This window comes from Rattus norvegicus, chromosome 16 (genome assembly GCF_036323735.1).
Source record: "Rattus norvegicus strain BN/NHsdMcwi chromosome 16, GRCr8, whole genome shotgun sequence".
NCBI lineage: Eukaryota > Metazoa > Chordata > Mammalia > Rodentia > Muridae > Rattus > Rattus norvegicus.
In genome coordinates this window covers 82,108,635-82,131,717 of record NC_086034.1, presented here as the reverse complement: position 1 = coordinate 82,131,717, position 23,083 = coordinate 82,108,635, and the positions used below count along the sequence as shown (strand labels likewise).

General features: G+C 45.6%; 1 protein-coding gene across 3 annotated transcripts in view; it reads left to right on the top strand.

Moving 5' to 3' along the window:
- The window catches only part of Dlgap2 (DLG associated protein 2), a 709,635-nt gene that overhangs the window by 66,976 nt on the left and 619,576 nt on the right, over positions 1 to 23,083 (top strand). Inside the window, exon 2 of one of the 3 annotated variants that reach the window (NM_053901.2) lies at positions 11,850 to 11,949. The exons of the other annotated variants lie outside the window; for them this stretch is intronic. Within the exon in view, the coding sequence (NP_446353.3) occupies positions 11,935 to 11,949 (15 nt within the window). The 5' untranslated portion in view covers positions 11,850 to 11,934. The remainder of the gene's footprint in view (positions 1 to 11,849; positions 11,950 to 23,083) is intronic. 3 annotated transcript variants of the gene reach the window in all.

The following is a 23,083-nucleotide window of genomic DNA, read 5'->3' as shown; positions in this document are numbered from 1 at the left end:
AATTTTGTATTAATATATTATTTAATATATTCAAACTATACTTAATATTTTCAATATTTTTCTTCAGTGTTTCTGTTTTTCATATTGCGAATTGTCTTCTTCATTTCGTTTAGCTCTTTGTGTTTCCTTAGGATTTAATAAGTTTATTTCTGCCTCTCTCAGCTCATACATGTGTTTGCTCATGTCTTCTGTAAAGTCTCTGAACAGATTTATAATGGTTCTATTGAGTTCAGCATCTTGAATTTCATCTTGTTATTGATGGCTATTACTATGGGATCAGTGTTTTGGGGGGTATTATTTTACTCTGTTGTCATTGAGGACTATTACTATGGGGTTGGCACTTTTGGGGGCCATCGTTTTAGTTTTTCCTATTGCTTTTGCTTTTCCAATGAGGCCTGGACAACTGGCCTTTTTTCCCCCATGAGGAGAGGAGAGGTTTAATGAGAGAAGAAGAGTAGAAGAAGAGAAAGGAGGCTGGCCATGGGCACATTGGGGTGAGGGGGGATAGGGAGAGAAGAGACAGGGAAGAGGGGAAGTGCAGGGAAGAGAAGAGAACAAAGAGATAGCAAGAGCTAGTTCAGTCTTTTGCCATGTGTTTTCAGCCCATGAGAACAGCAGCTAGAGGTGACTGTCAGACTGGCTGAACTGGGGAAGAATGGCAGGTACAGAGGTGGTCTGGGATGAGGGGTTTGCTTTACCAGGTCTGCTTAGCTGGGCCACTGTAGGATAAAGGGTGCTCCTGACGCTGGGGAAGAGATAGAGGCCTTCAGAGTAGAGGGGTTGCTTTCCTGGTCTTTGGTCCCTGGGCCAAGCTGAGTGGGGTCTCCAGGACTGGAGGGGTTGCAGGCGCTCAGTGTTAGAGGGGCTGCCTTCCCTGGCCCAACGCAGTTTGCTGGAGCCGGCTTCCAGGGTTCCTCTGAAGTTTTGATCAGTCTGTTGGCCTTTACTTAGAACATTTATTTTCATGTCAGTTTTGGTTGCTGAAGAACTGTCACTAGTGACTTCCGGAGGTGTGCTTATAACCCCCATCCCTCTGTTCCTCTCTGCCATCTGTGTACCTCTTCCAGTCCGTGTCCCTGTGTGTCTCCATCTCTCTGTGTGTTCCTTTCCCCCTCTATCTCTCACAGTCTGTCGTAGCTACTTCAGGTAGCCCTAATATCTTAGGCACTCTTGGCTTGACCTGTCTAGTTCAGGGTGGTTGATGGAACTGGGGGGGGAGGAGGAGGAGGAGATGAAATATCTCCTTTTTATCGTAAGAACTGGTTTCCTGTGGAAGTCAACTTGACTGAAATGAATGGAAACGGGCTGAAACTTTTGTGACCGTATCTCCTCAGTAAGAGACAAGCTGCTTGAGTGAATGGTTCCTCATCTCTTTCAAGGAGGGGGAGATCCCACAGCTCTCCGGGTGCTCTAGGGTAGTTGTCTGTGTGTCTTTGTCTTCCTTGAGTGTGATTCATCCGGAAGCACTGCTGCTGTCCATCTGGCTTGCTTCAGAGCTCACAGCCAACACAGTCAGTGTGGATTTACTTGTTCTTGGAGGGATCAGTGTACCCAAAGTGTGGAGCTGTAGCCCCAACTGCTCTCACACCTTTTTTACTGCTCTGTTCAGGATCCGTAGGACTCACAGTGTTGGATATGCCTTACTTTCTCTGTGAACTTTGTGGATTTCCCATCAGGAACCCACATCTGACCACCTCCACTTTCATTTCCATAGTGCATCCCTATCTGCTAATCCCTCCAATTTTACTAATTATTTCCCTTGTAAACTTGATTTTATTCAAATTCACGTTTTGCTGAAATGCTATTTATTATCTCTTTAGTCAGATCTTTGGCAAAATATAGTATAGCCAATCTGGTTACCCGTCTGTGCTAATGGCAGCGAAACCCTTCTGAAACAATCGCAAAGAAGAAGAGGTAGATAGATGGCCAATCCCTTATACCTGGATTTCACGCAAGGCTCCTTGACACCTCTTGTTTTTGAACTACGTTCTATAAACGAAAACTTCATTGCACTCCAAATTGTTTTTCTATAATCATTACTTATGGCACATGGCATCCTGTAATTTTTCCTAACCTTTGTTTGCTGAGTCGCAGTGGTGTTTCCAATAGGATATTCAACCACAAAGGGGCATAATTGAGTTTTCTTGTCCAATTTGCTTATCAATAGCTTTTAAAGTTGTGGACAGAAAAGGAAGAAAAATGGTTCCTACCAACTTGTGAATCAATATCCTCATGTCGCCGTGGGAATTTTCGTACTGTGCTAACAGGTCCATGAGCTCAACTCCCAATGGTTCCTATATGTGGGGATGTAGCTTCGTTAGAGACACAGGTTTCAATGTAACTGGTGAGGTGATCTTTGTCCTTCTTCACAGCTGGGGGTATTAGCGAGTCCTGTCTATGGCTGTTTGACCTGTCAAAGCAGGCACATGTGAAGCCTCATCTTGCCTCCTCAGGGATGTCCTTTGTACTCTTGGGTTGTCCACAGTCAGTTATACCATGGTCTCCATGCTGCCTGGCACTTTGGAGGAAGCTGGCTGCACCATCTGGGCATACATAGTTTGTACTGGGTATAAACTTTTGACATGGGACAGACAAGGTATATTTTTGTCCCCAAGACAATTTCAATTTCTGATAATGTGAATTCCACAATTATACTTTTTGGAAGGCATAAAAAAAAAATCGTGAGAATCCTGGCCAGTCTTCCCCCACCTTGGGGATGTCATTGGCATCCAGTCGAGGACCACCTTTGGGAAGAAGAGGGAACAGCCCAGCAGCATCACTGAGTGACTGAATCAGATGCCCTGGGCTGTAGACGTGGGCCGTTATGGAGCCAGTTAATCAACTTAACATTCTGGAAGGGATTGAGTTACTTTTTCTATCAATTACACTTGATCCCGAGGACCTGCAAGGGCCACAGGGAGCGATTTCTCCAGATGTCTGCCAGTGTCATTGACAGTCAAGGTTCCCCAAAGGACTGTGGTGAATAAGACGCACATCTGTTTCTGTATCCGCTGAGAGAACAAAGGTGAGAGGGAGACTCATCATGAAGCTCTTGGGAGCACAGATGCTGGAAGTCTAAAATCTGCATGAGGTTTTTCAGGAGACCGGGACGTTGATGCTGGAACTTGATGCTCCTGCTGACTTCCCCCATGACCTTGGGGGCCATGCCTAGCTATGGCATAATGCAAAAATACATTTAGTCCAACTTCTAAAATTCCCAGCCTATCACAGCCTCATTAATGTTTAAAATCCCAAAGTTCAAAGTCTCTCCTGAGATTCATGGAATCTCTTAACTGTAATCCCCTTTAAAATCAATATCAAACAAGCAGATCACATCTTCCAACATATCATGGCACAGGATATACATTACCATTCCAAAAACATCATAGGAAAAAAACGATGGACTAAAGCAACACTGAAAACCAGCTGGGCAAACTCCAAACTCCATGTCTCCATGTCAGATGTCAAAGCGCTCTTCAGATCTCCAACTCCTTTCATCCTTGTTGACTGCTGTTGTCAGATCCGGCATTTAGCAGCAACAAACTTCTTTCTCCTGGGCTGTTTCCAACTACTCCCTTTTAGCAGCTTTCCTCAGCAGGTATCCCATGACTCTGATGTCTTTAACATCTTGGGGGTCTCCAAGGCAACTTCAACTTTACACCTTCTTATTCCAATGTCTGGGATCCACACGTGATCTTCTGAGCTCTCCAAAGGGCTTGCTTGGGTCACTCATCCAGCTCTGCCCTCTGTAGCACTCTAAGCTCGGGTTGATCCACTCCACTGCTGCTGCTGTTCTTGGTGGTCATCCCATGGTACTGGCATCTTCAATTTGCTGGAGTCTTCCACTGCAACTAGGTTTCACCAATAGACTCTCAGGCTCTCTTAATGATGCCAAGCCTCAACTCCTTTGCATGATCCCTTTAGTCCTGGGCCGTCACAACTGCAATGGAGGCTGAACCTTCGCCAATGACCTTCCTACTAGGATGGCCCATTAAGTCCCAGTTAAAGCATTCCATGGCTTCCTAAATCCAAAGTTCCCAAACCTATGTTCCTCCAAACTCAAGCATGGTCAGACCTATAACAGTAATATTCCAGTGTCTCTAAGTCCATATTCCTCCAAAGAAAAACATGGTCAGGCCTATCACAACAATTCCCCAGTCCCTGGCACCAACTTCTGTCTTAGGGTTTCATTTGCTGACCAAAGCAACTCTTTTAAGGGACAACATTTAATTGGGGCTGATTACAATTCAGGAATTCAGTCCATTATCATCAAGGTTGGAAGCATGGCAGCTTCTAGGCAGACATGGTGCTGGAGGAGCCAAGAGCTCTACATCTTGATCTGAAGGCAGCCAGAAGACTGTCATCCTCAAGCAGCTAGGAGGAAGCTATCTCAAAGCCCACTCCACAGTGACACACTTACTCCAAACAAGGCCACATCTACTCCAGCAAGGCCACACCTTCTAATGGTGCCACTCTCTGGACCAAGCCTATTGAAACCACCGCATAAATACTTATATAGTAAAATTGCTATTTAAATGAGAGTGATTCAGTTCAATGATGCTTTTGAATACATGCTTCTACATTTGCAAACTCATTGAAGACTTTCTTCTCTTATTCTCAAAACATGGGAGCATCACAAGAAATGATGTTCTAAGGTGACGCCTGGAAAACCAATTTGCGTCACTAAAGAAATAACTTCCTGTCGTCCACTGCTGCAGAGAATGTCCAGACTGGATTAGACAGACAGGGCAAAATCTATGGGAATTTTACCAGGCCTTAAGAGAAAATGTGGTACATCTACACAATGGAATACTACTCAGCTATCAAAAACAATGACTTTATGAAATTCGTAGGCAAATGGGGATAGAACTGGAAAATATCCTGAGTGAGGTAATCCAATCACAGAAAAACACACATGGTATGCACTCTTTGATAAGTGGCTATTAGCCCAAATGCTCGAATTACCCTAGATGCACAGAACACATGAAACTCAAGACGGATGATCAAAATGTGAATGCTTCACTCCTTCTTTAAAAGAGGAACAAGAATACCCTTGGCAGGGAATAGGGAGGCAAAGTTTAGAACAGAGGCTGAAGGAACACACATTCAGAGCCTGCCCCACATGTGGCCCATACATATACAGCCACCCAATTAGACAAGATGGATGAAGCAAAGAAGTGCAGACCGACAGGAACCGGATGTAGATCGCTCCTGAGAGACACAGCCAGAATACAGCAAACACAGAGGCGAATGCCAGCAGCAAACCACTGAACTGAGAACGGGACCCCCGTTGAAGGAATCAGAGAAAGAACTAGAAGAGCTTGAAGGGGCTCGAGACCCCATATGTACAACAATGCCAAGCAACCAGAGCTTCCAGGGACTAAGCCACTACCTAAATACTATACATGGACTGACCCTGGACTCTGACCTCATAGGTAGCAATGAATATCCTAGTAAGAGCACCAGTGGAAGGGGAAGCCCTGGGTCCTGCTAAGACTGAACCCCCAGTGAACTAGACTGTGGGGGGGAGGGCGGCAATGGTGGGAGGATGGGGAGGGGAACACCCATATAGAAGGGGAGTGGGAAGGGTTAGGGGGATGTTGGCCCGGAAACCGGGAAAGGGAATAACAATTGAAATGTAAATAAGAAATACCCAATTTAATAAAGATGGAGGGAAAAAATAGGGGGGAGATGAGAATGTATATGTTTCCTAAATTAATATAAAACCATATAGACCATTCAAAAAAATAAAGGTAATGAAGCAGAATTTTACAGAAAAAAGATAATCTGTAGGGAATTTTTTTTTTTGGTAAGAAATTTGAAAGTACCAGTGAGATGGTTGGTTTTCTTGATGAGCATCACCCAAGGAAGAGAACATTAATTGGCCACAGGCAGAGATATGGTTTCTTACTTGTTTGCTTATAAAACCACCACTGCATGTGCCACACAGTCTACAAGCAACTCCATGAACGGATTGTTTTATGCTGTTTAAACTTTTCTCAAGCAATAAACAGTCACTGTATTTTAGTTATTTCAAAACTGGGTTCGTGTAGCAGAAAAGGATCTTTTCACTTACGATTATAGAGGATATTTTAAAACTATGAGCCAATTCAGTCTACCTGGATGTAAAATATGAGCAAGTCGGCTTTGTTTTGTAAATGAAGTATTACCTCAGTGGTAAGATCTTGGTTCTAATAATGCACGAAGTGAGCATAGTGGCAGGGGAAAATCACAATTATATCAACAGATAATGGAAGACCTTGATACAGTGTAACAGCCACTTCTGATAAACATTCCAAGTGAACGTAATTATATAAATGGATGTAGCATCTGACAGATTATAGAAAGTGTCTCTGTCATAGAAGGGAGTCTAGCAGGGAGCTCAGCAGTGCTGCGGAGAGCCTGGGAAATCCAGGACTGCTCTTGCAACCCTTTATGATCCCGGGGCATGTGTCATTTTGGGAAAGTATATGTAATTAGGTATGATTAATCAAATAGAAGATGGAGGTCTATATAAAATCTATTTGATAAATAGGGAGATTGATAAATTGCACATGATAAGATAACGAAAAAATCAGGTCCCATGTCTGGAACCAGCGACTCACAGAACGCCTTGCCCTGAGGAGGAGAACCTTGGACCACTTGAAAGGTATATAAATTATGGTCAGTTCTTTGTATAGAGAGGTGTTTAAGTGGCAAAATCACTGTGAATGCATGTTCCTTCTGAGGAGTGTCTGTCTGTCTGCATGTGTAAATGCATGTGTCTTAGGTAGGGTTGACTGCTGTGAACAGACACCATGACCAAGGCAAGTCTTATCAGGACAACATTTAATTGGGGCTGGCTTCAGAGGTTCAGCCCATTATCATCATGGCAGAAACATGGCGCATCCAGGCAGGCATGGTGCAGGAGGAGCTGAGAGTTCTACATCTTCATCTGTAACAGGCTGCTAGTGGAAGACTCACTTCCAGTCAGCTAGGGTAAGGGTCTTAAAGTCCATACCAACAATGACACACCTACTCCAACAAGGCCACACCTTCTAATAGGGCCACTCCCTGGGCAAAGCATATACAAACCATAACAGCATGTGTGCACAAGTAGTGATTAATTCACAGCAGATTACTTCCCTGTTTGGAGAGGCAGTGAAAGTGGTTAAGAGGGGACATGAATAAGGGATAATAAACCCGACTCATAAGAATAACCTTGCCAGATTTTTTTCATTAATTAACTTACTTATTTACTGTGTATCCCAATGGCAGTTCGGCCCCGCTCCTCCTGGTCTTCCCTTGGCTGACAAGACAGAGGTCTCCCTAGGTATCATCCCAACCTGGCATATCAAGTCACTGCAGTACTAGGCCTGCATCCTCTCTCACTGAGGCCAGACAACATGGTCCAGTTAGGGGCATGGGATCCATAGATAGGCAACATATTCAGGGACAGCCCATACTCCTGTTGTTGGAGTTCCACATGAAGACCAGGCTGCACATATGTGTGTAGTGGCTGAGGTCCAGCCCATGCTCACTCTTCAGTTGGTTGTTCAGTCTCTGAGAGCCCCCAGAGTTCCAGGTTAGTTAACTCAGGTGGCCTTCCTGTGGAGTCCTTGTCCTCTTTGGACTCGTCAGTCTTTTCCCCATCTCTTCCATAAGACTCCTTGAGCTCCATCTAATGTGTGGCTGCGGTTCTCTGCATCTGTTCCAGTTTGCTGCTGGGTGGAGCCTCTCAGAGGACAGCCATGTTACAATCACGTCTGCAAGCACAGCAGAGTATCATTAATGTATCACGGATTGGTTCTTGCTCTTGGGATAGCTCTCAACTATCATCCGTTGGCTATTCCCTCCGACTCCGCTCTACCTTTGTCTCTGCACATCTTGTAGGCAGGACACATTTTGAGTAGAAGGTTTTGTGGGTGGGTTGATGTCCTTATCCCTCCACTGGGAGTCCTGCCTGGCTACTGGGAGTGGCCACTTCAGGCACCAAATCTACTGCTAGAAGTCTCAGCTAGAGTCACCCCCATAGACTTCCTGGATCCTCCTCCCTCCAGGCCTCTGGCATATCTTAGGGATGCCTACCCTGTCTTCCTTCACTCTCCTGGCCCTCTCTCTACTGCTTTCCCTACACCTGATTCTCCTTCCCTTGCCCTGCAATTCTTTCCCTCCATCCACCTCAGAGGTCTCTTTTGTTCCCCCTTCTGAGTGAGAATCAAGCATCCTCTCTTGGGCCCTCCTTGTTGTTTGGCTTCTCTGGGTCTGTAGATTGTAGATTGGTTCCTGTACTTTATGGCTAATATTCACTTATAAGTGAGTACATACAATGCATATTCTTTTTTTTTTTTTAATTCTTTTTTTTCGGAGCTGGGGACTGAACCCAGGGCCTTGCGCTTGCTATGCAAGTGCTCTACCAGTGAGCTAAATCCCCAACCCCCTACAATGCATATTCTTTTGGGACATCCTCACTCAGGATGGTATTTTCTAGTTCCATTCATTTGCCTGCAAATTTCATGATGTCCTTGTTTTCAATAGCTGAGTAGTATTCCATTGAGTATACGAGCCACTTTAAAAAAAAATCCATTCTTTAGTTGAGAGACTTCTGAGCTATTTCCAGTTTCTGGCTATTATGAATAAAGCTGCAATTTACATAGCTGAGCAAGTGTCCTTGTGGTATGGAGGACATCTTTTGGGTATATGCCTGGGAGTGATAGAACTGGGTCTTAAGGTTATTCCTAATTTTCTGAGAAACTGCCAAATTGATTTCCAGAGTGGTTGTACAAGCATGTACTCCCACCAGCAGTGGGGGAGTATTCCCTTCGCCACAAAGTGCCTCCATAAAGAAATTGGAGAGTTCTCATACTAGCAGTTTAAAAGTACATCTGAAAGCTCTAGAAAAAAAAAGGAGCAGACACACCGAAGCAGAGTAGATGGGAAGAAATAATCTAACTCAGGGCTCAAATCAACCAATCAGAAACAAAGAGAACAACGCAGAGCCGGCAAAACCAAGAGCTGGTTCATTGAGAAAAATCAACAAAATAGGCAAAACCTTAGCCAAACTACCTAAGAGGCAGTATCCAAATTAACAAAATAAGAAATGAAAGGGAGACATAACAATGGATGCTGAGGGAATTCAAAGAATTGTTAAGAGTTACTTCAAAAGCCTGTACTCCACAAAATTGGAAACTCTAAACAAAAAGGATGTTTTCTGGACAGATACCACCTACCAATGTTAAATCAAGATCAGGTAAACTATCCAAAAAGTCCTACAACCTCTAAGGAAATACAAGCAGTCATTAAAAATCTCTCAACCAAAACTAACCCCACTGCCAAATGGTTAGAGCACAGAATTCTACCAGACTTTCAAAGAAGAGCTAATACCAATACTCCTCAAACTATTCTACAAAATAGAAACAGAAGGAACATTGCCAAACTTATTTTATGAGGCTACCTTCATCTTGATATCTAAACCACACAAAGACTCAACAAAGAAAGAGAATTTTAGACCAGTTTCCCTTATGAACATTGATGTAAAAATACTCAATAAAACACTCACAAACTGAACCCAAGAACACATCAAAGACATCATCTGTCATGATCAAGTAGGCTTCATCCCAGGAACTCAGGGGTGGTTTAATGTATGAAAATCCATCGACGGGGTTGGGGATTTAGCTCAGTGGTAGAGCACTTGCCTAGCAAGCGCAAGGCCCTGGGTTCGGTCCCCAGCTCCGAAAAAAAAAAAAAAAAAAAGAAAAGAAAAGAAAATCCATCGACATAATGGATATAAACGTAATGATGTAATGGAAAGAAAAAAAAAGCCACATACTCATCTCATTCGATGCGTTCTGTAAAGGCCTTCGACAAAATCCAATACTCCTTCATATTTAAAGTCTTGGTGAGATCAGGGATTCGAGGTGCATACCTATAAAGGCAGTGTATGACAAGCCAATAGCTAACATCAAATTAAATATAGAGGAACTTAAAGCAACCCCACTCAAATCAGGGATAAGACAAGGTTTTCCACTCTCTCCCTGTCTCTTCAAGTACTTGAAGTCCTAGCAGGATTGTTTACTTACAAAGAGTTTTAAAGGATATCTAAATTGTGGGTTCAGTGCTAGAGGAAACATGAATGCTACAGGCAGCTAATAAATTTGTGGATGAATGTTTTTATATGGATGGCACTTTCAAATTAGGAAAATATCGATTATTCAGTAAACTTTCTGGGGTAATTGTCTATTGGAGAGAAATAGAATTAATTTCTAATTCATAACTTAAAATGTATGTATAGTATATACAATCATTCAAGAAAAAATTTTCTTATGAATTGTGGCCAGTTTATTACTAGCTTTCAATACATTTAATTTACATACATGTGTATTCTGAACACGACTGTTCTAAAAATGTTATTTTATTAGAAATGCTACTTAAATGCATAGATAAAGTGAGTTAGTAACAACTTAAAATAGAAAAGTTTTCCTTTTAAAATTCTTCTCTCATACATTACATTCTGGCTACCGTTACTTCACTTCTCCGACTTCCCCTCTACCCCAGATCCATTCTTCCTCTGTGTCCTTTCAGAAAAGAGTGGGTCCCCCAAACACAGCAACAAGAGATAATAAGACTGGGCACAAACCCTCAGATCTAGGCTGGAGGAGGCACCGCAGTAGAAGGAGAAGGGTCCCTCCCATCAGTCAATAGAGCCAGAGACAGCTTTCCTCCGCTATGGTTAGGAGTTTCACAAGATCACCAAGCTACACAACCACAACATGTGTGCAGAGGACCTAGCCCAGATCCATACGGGTGCTGTGATTGTTGCTTCAGCTTCTGTGAGCCCCTATGAGCCCTGCTTAGTTGATTCTGTGGGTCGTATTCTCACGGTATCCTCCAGCCTCTGGCTCCTATGATCCTTCCTCGCCCTTGTCTATGGCATTCCCCAAGCTCAGCCTAATGCTTAGCTGTGGGTCTTTGCACTCGCTCCTGTGAGTTGCTGGGTTAAGCCTCTCTGATGATGGTTGGTCTGGGTTCAGGTCTCCAAGTATAACAGTGTGTACTTGTTCAAAAGTCATATCCTTAGCTTATTAGCACTGTGCAACTAAAAGTGTTTACCTGGCATTTAGTAGCTCATCGGCGTATTTGTCCAAGATTTAGGTGACAAAATAGTTTTCAGAAGACATTGTACGCTGTGCAGTATTCATAAATACTATTCAGGGCAGTACTGTGTCACGACCGTGACTTTTAAGGGTCAGGTAAAGTACATGTAGGAGAGCGTTTCACGATAGCGCCGTCATGTTTCCTACTGTGATGTTATGGAGCTAAGGTTCCTCTGCCACGTAGTTCGTATTTGGTGCAAATGGTGATTTTATGTGTTAATGTGCAAGGGATGAAAAAAAATGAAGGAGTCTTAAAATCTATCAAATACATGGTTTAGCACTTGTTTTAAAATCAGGGCAACCTTCAGTGTCGTCTGGGGTTGTAACCCCATTTAAATGTTTAATATTTGATGCCACGTCTGTCTCGCAGCGTGCCCGGCCTGGGGGCTAATTCACAAATCTGGTTTAATCACAGAGTTGCAGAAGGAGTTACAAATCTTGATTTAGAGAGCAGTTTTTCTTTTTCTCTCTGGTTTAATATTTTGAAGTTGTTAAACCCATTCATCATTTCAAACCTTGCTTTAGAATCGAGATATTTTTCACAACCGTGCATGCCGTGCGCCCTTAGAGAGGCAGCTCCCTACTGCTGTTCTTGATCTAACGAGTACTGAGCTGCTTATCTTTAATGTATACTCCATGTTTTTTATTTTCCCCCTGGACGGAGGTTGTTTACCCTTTTTTATCATTTTCCCCCTTTCTATCCATTCCTCATCCTAGGCTTCCCCACCATCTGAGGCCCGGCCATAGTACTACGCGATCTCACAGCAGCTTGCGAACCCCAGCCTGCACCTTGCCAGCCAAAATGGGGACGGCTCAGGTACTGTGTGATCTCTCTATTTCTCCTTTCCTTTCTGTCTGTCCGTTCTCCAGCCTTCCCTCACTGCTGTCACAGGGCCTCTGTCTCAGGAAGGACGTAGAGAGTGATGGGTTAAAATTTAGCTGCTAAAGGACCCTCGGAAACTGGAGGGGAGCTGGGGAGCCAAGGTGGTCCGTAATGACCGCATAGCACGCCCCAACCTCTCCATGTGCATCACGACGCTGTTCTGCCAGTCACAGAGAGGTGCATTAATACAGGTCCCAGGCCCCCTGCACATATGTAGCAGAGGGCTGCCTTCTGGCTTTAGTGGGAGAGAATTGCCTAATCCTGTAGAGATTGTGGGGGACATGGGGGAGCACCCTCTCAGACTCAAAGACAAGGTGGGGGATGGGGAAGAACTCTGCAAGGGGGGACGGGGAAGGGGGGCAACATTTGGGATGTAAATAAAAAAATTAATTTTAAAAAAAGAAAGAAAAAAGACTTGCAATACTTAGCAAAATTCGTCAGCTGGTTTAGCCAGAAAGGGAACTCACTGGAATTCATTAAAGAGAGACTGGAGTACTGCGAATCTCACGTCAGATAAAGGAGCTGAGCACAGAACTTAGTCCTGGACTGATTACACGGGGGTGGGGACATGGGGCATGGGGGTTCGGGGAGCCATGTGGGGGAGCCATGTGGGGGACAGGACCTACAGCCCATGCCTGCCTCTAGCTGCCAGAAAGGCTGGACAACTTTTCTGTTGTTCACATTTATTTCTTTGCCGTACCCTGGGAAGGGGCTAAAGGCTATATGGGGGAGCCCTCAGCGGGTTAGAGATGAATACAGAAAGAATAAATGAAACCTATGGAAGCTTGGGGGGGGGGTTCTGTGAAATCACTGAGGGGGGTATATCTCCCTACCCCCTTCTTTCTTCCTCAGATTTTCAAGTGAAGTCCTTAGACTTCAAGTAGGCCTACCAAGTGGTACAAATTCTACTCTGAATCCCAGTAAAGGATTGGGGGGCAGACTCATCTTCCTTTTCCTGGTCTGCTGCTCTGGCTTGGGAACCCCAGGACTTAGAGCAGGGGAATACATAACCAGTAACCCCATTGGGAAACAGGGCACACATTAGCTTATCTGTCATGGAGGGATAGAGGTGTGGCAGGGCACGCAGATGCTGTGGGGAGCTGTGGCCGAGGTCTCTTGTGGCTGTTGTATTGCTGGTGTGTTGTGTTTGTTTTTCTTTCAAAGGCAGGTGGTTAGCTCGGATGGGAAAACCACTTTGTTGTTGTTCATGTTTATTTTTTGTGACCCTGGTATCCTGTGCGACCTACAGCTAGACCTCAGCTCTGTGCCAGCTGGACTCACTGGAGGACAGAATCTCCCAGCGTTCTTCCTCCTTAGATATCTAGGCATCCAGGCGGCAGTGTCAGGGTGGAGCTTGGGAATGGGAAGTTGAAGAGTTTGTCTACCTCTTGGTTCCTAGGTCCCTTCTTACTGCTGAAGGAGAAACAAGTCCATTCTGTAGGCTTCTACGAACACTTTTTACTGTTCCGTAGGAATCTGACTTGGGAAGGGACACACCCCACCCCACCCCACTCCACCCAGGGCCACTGGATGGCCTGGCAGGACCCTCCACAGCTGTAGCATTTTGGGATGGGCCACTGTGAGATTCTCAACCTATTGCTGGTCTGCTTCCTGGTGTCGTTTAGGATCGAGATGTCCTGTTAGAGCCAGCAGGAGATGACAAAAAATGTCCCTGAGGAGCAGTTTACACACATGGGTCAGGTTTTGGTTTTGTGGGGCTTTCCTGACAGCAAGCTATCCCTGATCCCTTGAGATTCTGGCCTCTAGCTGGGAAGACCAGTGTGGGCAAATGTCAGCAGGCCTCCGAGAAGCATCGTTGTCAGTGAGGAGTTGCCTATAACGTTCCCTGGGTCTGTTCTTTCTGCCTGTGGCATCCAGGATGACACTGCCTGGCTAGTTTTGTGTGCTGGTGACTGGGTCTTCATTATTCTGAGGATTAGTAACATTCATTTTCCCAGTGAACCAGTTCTGATGTTTTTTGTTGATTTCATATCCTCTGCCCGACTGATGTTGGCTCTGGTCTTTATTTGTCCCTTTCCTCTGCACCCTTTTATTTTAATTCATTCTCCATTAAAGAGAAAATCTAAAGGTTAAAACGCCAGCAGTCGATTTCAGGCCTGATTTCTTTCCCGAAGACGCCCCAAGTTCTGTGGACTCATCTCTGATTTTCTACTTTGTTGGGTGCTAGATATTTTTGTATTTCCATAAATACTTCTGAGGGGTGGCGAAGATGCTAGGAAACAGGATCATCCCTTTGCATTCTGTGGGCTAGGATCTGCTGGAGGCCTTCTCATTCCCCACGATGCTGCTGGTCCTCACCCCCTCAGCCTCCACCTGGGCTCTGGGATGTGGGTTTGACTTAGCTCCTGTGACTCCATCTGCTTTCTGGTCTCAGGGTGACTCTGCTGATTTTGACCCTGCTGGGTGGTATATTCTTATTTCTCCAGCCAAGTTCAGGACCGACCCTTATTTTAAAGCCTCGAGCATGTGCGCAGAGTGGAGGAAGGAGAGGAGGCACGGATCTGTGTTCCGCTGTCCTGTGTCTAACCAGCCTTTCTCATTAATTTTCTTTCTTAGGGAAACACAGTCTTTTTTGTTCTATCTCATTAGAGGGGATATGTTTCAGAGCTGGTGACAGGATTGCGCCAGATCTCCCATCGGGAGGCGGTTAATTGTTTCTTGTTGTAGTGATTCTTAAACAGAAGTAGCTTTTCCTCCAGGCAACATGGTTACTCGTCTGCAGACATTTGTGCTTGGCACTCTGGAGCGAGCACACGGCCTCTAGTGTCTTACAGGAAGAGGTCAGGGATGCCAAGGGACAGCCTGTGGTACACAGGAGGACACCAGAGCAGAGAGTTACCAGGACCAAAAGTGGCACAGGCATATTGCTGACCTCTGATTTTCAGGCGCCCCCTGGGTCTAAATAGGGAAAATGAGGACATAATGTAATCTTGCAGAGGACCGTTCAGTACCTGGGTGTCCCCTGGAAATGGCAGTGTGGCGGGTCTGCACACAGGACAGTGATGCCCTTGCTGTCACAGTCAAACAATTCCAACTCTTCACTGAAGCAAGTTAGGTAGCAATGCCCACCAGAAGGCTAAATGTCCAAGTCAACTGCGGAAGTGTGCCATTCACATCGGTTATAATCAAAATGCATATATGAGCAGTGACGGTCTTTGAATCATTCACTGGGACTGACTAGTGTGTTTGTGAGCTCATGCTGTAGACCCCAGCCAGTGACAACACCATCACATCCTCACGGGCGATAGGATAGTGAGTAAGCTCTGCCGTGCTCATACCAGTGGGGTTTGTCACGCTTGCTTTAGAGTGAATCTCAGCATTGGCCGCAGGTGCAGTCCCAACTAACCCAGGGTAGGGAAACAATTTGTTTTGTAAATGACATTGTTCAGTCTCCAAGGGAATCGTGAGCAGAGTTGTGCGAATCAGGGTGCCTAGGGAAAGCTACTGAGCAGGATGCATTTAGTATCCCTCACGTGTGAATGTACTGGGCTCAGGTTCCAGGAAAGCCATGCCCGTTGTGAGAAGAACCGCTTTGTTTTTAAAGTTAGGGTTTAGAGCACAGGCTCTGATTCTTAAAAATTTGTTTAACTTTGGCAAACTGGGTTGTTTTCATTTTTGATCCTGTCTCTGATTTGGCAGCACCGGTTAAACAGGAGAAACTGGCAATGCTTTCTCTGTGCTTCGCCCATCATCGGAAACCTAACAGGCTCAGCTGTAGCTAGAACACTGGCAGGGGCCTCTGGCAGCTCAGCGCAGTGTGGGGGATAAAGACATGGCCTGTATTGGGTCAGCATGTGGAAATCCAGGTTCTGAAGTAGGCCCTTTGTCGCTTGCCTTTTGATGACGGCGAAGTCTGCACCATCATGTTCTCATGTCCTCCTGGGATGAGCTCTGGCCGTAGCTCCATGTTTTCCACCTCAAATTTGCATCGTCTTATTACAAAGACATCTGAGCCATGGGGCAGTGATAACCATCGCGGTCACAATGCCAAACAATGCTGGCACTTCTCACTGCAGCAAGCTACATGTCCGTCTAGAAGCAAGACAAGCACGTCAGTCGCAGGAGCAAGCTGACTCGGAGCGAGCCTTACAGAACTGTAAAATTCACTATGCATATGGGTGGTACTTGTCTAAACATGGTCTGGAGAGACGGCTTAGTGGTTAAGAGGACTCGGCTCTTCCAGAGGACCTGAGTTCAGTTCCCAGTACCTGCCCCTGTCAGGTCACAAGTGATTACACTTGTAACTCCATCTCTAGGGAATCCCACACTCTCTTTTGGCCTCAGAGGTACCCACATGCGTGTAGCACACACCGACAAAGACACACATGTACACATACATAACAACGAGATAAACCTTTATACAGAAACAAAGTCTAAACAAAAAGATGTAATATATCTTACCCTAGAAAATTACTCAATGAGAAGAGTTCAAAGGTGAAATTGCTAAGGCAATGATTACTTTCTGAAGTGGAAATTCTGGTTTCTTTAGAAAGTCAGTTTCGTCAGATGATGGTTTGCTGGGGCACACAGGTGAAAAGGATGACTCTCTAAATCAGACACGTGAAAGCATGTTTTTCTGAAGCAGTCACAGGTGAAAGGATGTTTGGTTATAACAAACACGTGAAAGGACCCGTGATGAAGGAGTATGAATCTGACCCCACAGGCAGCAGAAGATGAGCGCTGAGCGTTGGTTTGCTCCACCTCGAGATTCCTCACTAAAGACACCCATGCACTGGTTCACCTTACGTTGCACTGTTGAGCTCAACTTGTGGTGACGCTGCCATTGAGAGAAACTCACCCAAGAACTGCTCATGAGTTTCCTGTGGTAGCTTAGCCCTTTAATGGCCTCTCCTCAGGCTGGTTGTTGAGCCTGGTGGTTTCTTAGGATTGAACTACGGATGCCTGGTGTCTGCTTGCTGAAAGGACTGGACCGTAGATGCTGGTTTGTGCCTGGTGTCCACCTGCCTAGAGGCCTGGTCTGCAGCTGCTGAATCGTGTGTGTCTGGTGTGTGTTACAGGACTGACCTGCTGCCCGAGAAGATCAAGCTCGCCCCCAAATTGCTGAACAGGTCCACTTCCCCCATATCCTTATAACTTTTCTACTACCTCTGCTGGGTGGTGGGCTAGAGGAGAGGTTGAACTCCTATTAAAAGTAGGTCACAAAAATTTATGCTATAACTTTCCATCTATATGTTTCCTGGTTTATATAAGTAAAACTGTTACAATAACACGTCTGACAAATTAACAGCATATATTATTATAATAACTTGTAAAAGTTTTTTTTTGGCGGGGTTGAATACAGTGCAAGCACATGTTGAAGTGTGTATGTACACATGTGTGTACCTGAGAGGTCAAAGGTTGAAATTAGATGTTTTCCTAGGTTGCTCTCCACCCTGTTTTTTTGTGACAGGGTCTCTCGTTGAACCTGGAGCTTACCAGCTGTTTACACTGGCTGGCCAGGGAGCTCTGGGGATATGCCCATCTCTCACCCATTCCCCGTGCCCAGGTTACACATGTTCATTCTCACATTGGACTTTTGCATGAGTGCTAGACACCCACAATCAGACCTTCATGCTTGTACAGAGCATATGTTACTGACAGCCACCTCCCTGGCCTCTGTTGTGCATTCATTTGTTTTCTGAGACAAGCTCTAATGTGGCCCAAGCTGGCTTCGAAATCTGTCACTGAAGGATGGCCTTAAACTTCTCATCCTCCTGCTCCAACCTCCCCAGCGACGAGATCTCTGGCAAGCACCAGTATGACCGTTTTGTGTGGTGCTGGGATCAAACCCCCAGGACCTTGTGCACACCAGACAAGTGCTCTACCAGCTGTGAGTACATCTTAAAGCCATCAAGCACACGGTTGTGTGGACCTACTGTGATCAACTGTGCGCTGAGACCCATGTGGATGTCTGAGTCTGGTGTAGAGGATTCTCCAGGAAATCCCTTCCTTCTGAGTGTTAAAGCATTTCAGAAAGTGTGGCAGTTTAAAAGATCTTTCAGTGTATATTTCCATACAGTTTCCAGAAAAATGTGTGTAGCCATTGTCCTCCAACCAAGACTGAAGTGTAGCCTTCCTCCTGGGTTCTGCTTGTGACCTCTGGTCCATCTATGGCTTGTGGCAAGTCTCCATCTTCCAGTCTTGGGAGTTAACCAAAGCGACACTTCTGCTTTTCCTCCTCTTCAGCTTGTGAGTTGTAGAGAAGGGTCTTCTAGCTCATTTCAGCATCACTAGGATTATTATTATTTGCTTTTCCAATTGTAATTGGATTTCCACTTTATCTTTTTTTTTATAAATAATAAGTAGTCTTAGAAGTCATGTCTAGAATTCTGTTTGCAACTTCTGGCTTCAATGCTATATTTTAAAAGCCTTTCTTTGAAAAGAAAAGGAAAACCCCCACAAGAAAATACACATTCAGCTCTCACAGTCGACTGATGCGATCTGCCGACTTTTCATGTTTATATATAGATACAGAGCGGGTCTCTGCCAGCGCTTCCAACAGTTTTGTCCACTGCCTATCCCCATGCTGCTCCTTAGGGACAGAGCTCTGGCATCCTCTGGTTTGCTAAGGGAGCCTATATTCTCCCTTGATGTCCTGTTACCTTCCATTGACTGTTTTTGGGAACCTATTTTTTTCACTGCTGCAGGGTAGATGTAGTATCAGCCTTTCCATCCATCTACATCTAAGGTTTACACAGCCACAGGGACAGCTGGTCAATTCCTTGGAAGACCCCTTGCTTTTCTAGACATAGCTCGGGGTGACAAGGTGACCACTGTGTGTCTCAGTGGTTCCTCTGTGACTTTGCGCATGCATTTGTGGAGAGATCAGGGAGACTTTGACATTGCCCCATCCCAAGAGGACCTCTCGGTGGGGGAGGGGTAGCAGCAGAGAGAACTCTTAATTCAGACATTGCGGTGATGTTCCCATGAGCCTCTGGTGCTCATCAGTCCAGTACGCTCGTGTCTCCATTCTGCAGGTCAGGTCAGTTTGGGGATGAAATCCAGGTGTCTGGGGGGGGGGGGCAGTTTCATCCTTGGAGGCTTGGTTTCCTGCGTTTTCCTCCTCTAGGACATCCTGTCTGCAAACCTCAAAGACTTTTCTGTCACGTGTCCCCTCGAGTTCTCTTTAGGGACACTCTAGGCTGAGTCACCTTTATCTCCGGGATCTGTCACCACACCTGCAAATGCTGTATCACATGACGTCACAGGGCTCCAGGAGCCTGGACCCTTTGTTGTCGTTTTTTTTTTCTGTAGCTATAGTTTCTTCTTCCCCGTCTGAATCCACACTCAGCCTTCATCTTCGAAAGTTTAGTTTTCAACCGGGATTTGAACAAAGCCTCCACATTTCTTGTGTGAATAGTTACTTATGACCTTTTCCACATTACAGGTGGGGTTAGCTCTGTTGTACTTTCACAGCAGTGGAACGATATATGTTGTTCATGGACACCAGTGTCCCTGCAGTGTTCCTGGATCTGCGAGTTTGCTGTTGGTAAGGTGGCTGCACCTTCTTACTGGAAACATGCAGGCACAATGAGAATCTCTCCCGCTTAAAAAGTTAGCCAGTAGCCAGTGAGTAGGATCCAGGAAGGCACAAACAGAAGCCTGGTAGAGCCACGTACTCAGCAGCTGGGGATCGGCAGGTGTGAGTGCCAACCGAGGATATGATTTATTACAATTTTTGGAAGGAAGCAGTGGGGTAAAGTGCAGACAGGCCAGTTCGCTGAGGAACGCTGTCTCACTCGGGGGTCTGAGGATTTAACCTACCCTCCCCAGAGTGCAATAGTTTCAATGTGGGCTGTAAGTGTAAAAGGCGAAGCTCAGCACAAGATGAGCTGGGAGTCAGTCAGCAGTCCCGGGAGGGGCGGGTTGGGGCGGGGCATAGCGGAGCGGAGTGGGTGGAGCTAGGGTGGGCTGCGGTGGGTGGAGCTAGGGTGGGCTGAGGTGGGTGGAGCTAGGGTGGGCTGAGGTGGGTGGAGCTAGGGTGGGCTGAGGTAGCCGCTTCTTTATCCCTTGGTGACAAGAGCGCATGAGTCTATACATGATCCATTGAGTAGAATGCACAGTTTTTAGTTTAAAAAGTTTGTAAATTTTACTTCCCTGCCAGGCTCTGTTTACTTGCCTTTTTGGTCACTTCTCTTTAGAGCTTCAAGTGTTCTACCTGAGAACAAAACAAAACAAACTACAAGTAAGAAATTAAAAGTAATTTTTTTTCTTATTTGTGACACTTTTAATACTAAGGTTAAAAAAGAAGGGCCAGCCCTTACCCATCTGTGTAAGAGCAGGAATGGACCTGAGCTGCAGCGGGGCTCCCTTGAGCTGGCTTATCTAAGAGTGTGCCTTGGGACGCTCTCTTCTGTCCATTTTATTTGTTGATTCTCTCTGCGTTATAACCACAGCTTTCTGTAAAGGGCTCCAGCTGCTGCAAAAGGAAGCTTCTTTGATACGGAGTGAGAACCATATCTGTGACCATAAAGAAGCATACTTAGAATGGGAGGAATTATAATTTTTTTCAGTGACATTCTCCAAGGTACATGACCTCATTAGCTAAAATTTCATACATGTATCTAGTATATCGTGATTGAATTGACCCATTACTCCCCCTGGGCTTCCCCTAAGCCTCCATCACATATTTATTTTTAAACAACTAAATATAAAATTTAAGAAAGCTGCTTTATGGGCTCAAGGATGGACTCTATGCCATGTGTTTGTGTGTGCATCTGTTGGTGTGCATGCCGGTCTACATGTGTCTGCATGTCTTTGCATGTGAACGTCTTAGCATGTGAATGGTCCTGCAGGATGTTCTCATTGGGTGGAGTTTATCTCTGCTCAGATCATGGGCTCATTTCAAACAGAAATGAGAAATGACTCATAGTCTGCACTGTTACCTGGCATTTGAAACATTTGCCTTCTCACATTTATCTTTCACTGCTTACTTAGACTATTCCAGCTTTTCTTCAGTCAGTTCCTTCCTCTTAAATCTCCAAAGTCAACCCCTAATGTTAGAAATGCTTTCTTTAGGGGCCTATAGGAAAAGAACCAGCAACTCCAGCTGTAGCCATGAGTCCCGAGTCCACAATCCACCTGCGGGTCTCACACGTCTCCTGGGCATGCTCATTCCTCACCCTTCCTCTTGTCAAAAAAGCCACTAGCTCATAAAATGTTAGTACTTTGTAGCAGGTTTACAGTAAAGACTCCCTCTGGGGTCTCTAAAGCAGGGCCAGGTGTTATTTTGGCCAACCCGGCGAAGAGCCCAGAGCCTCCCACATGCAGTCGTTTTGTAGGGTATTGAGTGCACGGAATAAGCTCCTCTGGCGAACTTCAGTTCTTTTGTGTTTGCAGAGACGGTGCCACAGTGTGTTTAGTGTTCCCACTCAGCCCCCTGAGCGGCGGGATGACAGATGTGTGCAATCCCGTGCATGTCAGGTTTCAGGCTTTGCTTGTCAACTTGGATTCCTTAAGCATTCTTCCATGCGAGGCCAACTCCTTGGGTTTCTTGAATACTTAGAGAGTGATACTGTAATTAGCTTGTGTTTCTGATTGTGGTGACATCTTGTAATTAATTCACCCGCACCCCCAGGCTCGCATGTCTTCTGTGAGTTGGCCTCAGGTTCATGACATTTCTGCAGGTTTTTGTCAGTTACCTGCCTCAAAGTTCTTGTATGTCTTGTTCGAGTTTATCAAATGCAGGTTTTTTTTCTGTTAGGGCAGACTCATTCGTTTGTGTGTGAGGCCTTTGTCTTCTGAGGTCTTTCTCACCATTGAGTTGAGTAGATCTTACAGAGCAAACGAACAGCCAGTTTGAAGACAATTTGCATCTGGAGAGCACAGAGGTGGCTGGCAGCCATGTTGTCCTGAAGAGTCTCTCTGGTCCTGCTTTAGATACTGTGAACTCCCAGGGAAACCCCAGAAAAGTAGCAGGTCTGGAATGCAGCATTACTTGCTCATTGTGGATGCTTCCAGAACTCTGGCTTTGAGAGGCACAGGGACTATGTCTTCCGGGACCTTCTCTCTTGTGAGGGAGAGGATATACCGTTGTCTGTTGCTGCGACCCTTTGGTTATCCAGAGCTACCTGTGTATATTAAGGGCATCTTAACCTTCACATGACTGGGATTACAAGAGTCTGTTGGCTACAGACTCTTAGGCAGCTGTGGAGCGTGGCTCTGTCGTATGCTGGGTTGGGAGGTATAGGATGTTGGTCATGGTTACCAAAGAGAGGTTAGATAGGAAGTGGGGAGAATTAAAATGCACAAGGTTAGCAAATTTAACCTGAACCCTGGCGGAAAAGAGAGAGGAGAGGGCAGTGGAGGGGGTGTGGGGGAAGAAGGAGAGGGAGAGAAAGGGAGAGAGGGAGGGGGAGGGAGAGGGAGGGGGGAGAGGGTGAAGGGAGGGAGGGGGAGGTTGGAGGGGGAGGGAGGGGAGAGGGAGAGAAGAAGAGGAAAGGAGAGGGAGAGAGGAAGAGGGAAAAAGGGAGAAGGGGAGGGAGGGGGGAGATGATTGGGAGAGGGGGAGATTGGGAGAAGGGGAGGAGGAGAGAGGGGGGAAGGGAAGAAAGGGGGAGAGGGAGAGGGACAGGGAAAGAGACTCATCTAGTGAGCTTGTATATTTTATGTGAACAACTTGAAACCCCAGGAAAGGAGTCCTTTGCCTCTGCCTGCTGGGAACACAAGTCTTTTTTTCTTCGTCTTTTTTTCTTTTTGAGCAGGTGAGCACTTGTCCTTAGAGGTGCTCAGAGATTTCCTCAACTCTAATAAGAAGTCGTAAAGGAACAGGAAGCCTGGTTAGCTGAAGGGTGGACCTTTTCAGGTGGGATCCAATGAATTTACAAACTAATCTCTTCCTCTGCTGGTCTTCTGGTGCTCCAGGCTGAAATCACAGCCTGCTTGGCTGGGTTGGTGGCTTCCATATGTAATCCTAACACCCGGGAGGGTGATATAAGAGAATTTTCATGAGGTATGAGCTTTAGCTATGGGATAGGTAGAAACAGCACCCAACAAACAAACAAACAAACAAACCATAACTGGGTGACGGGAAGAAGCACTGTCCTCA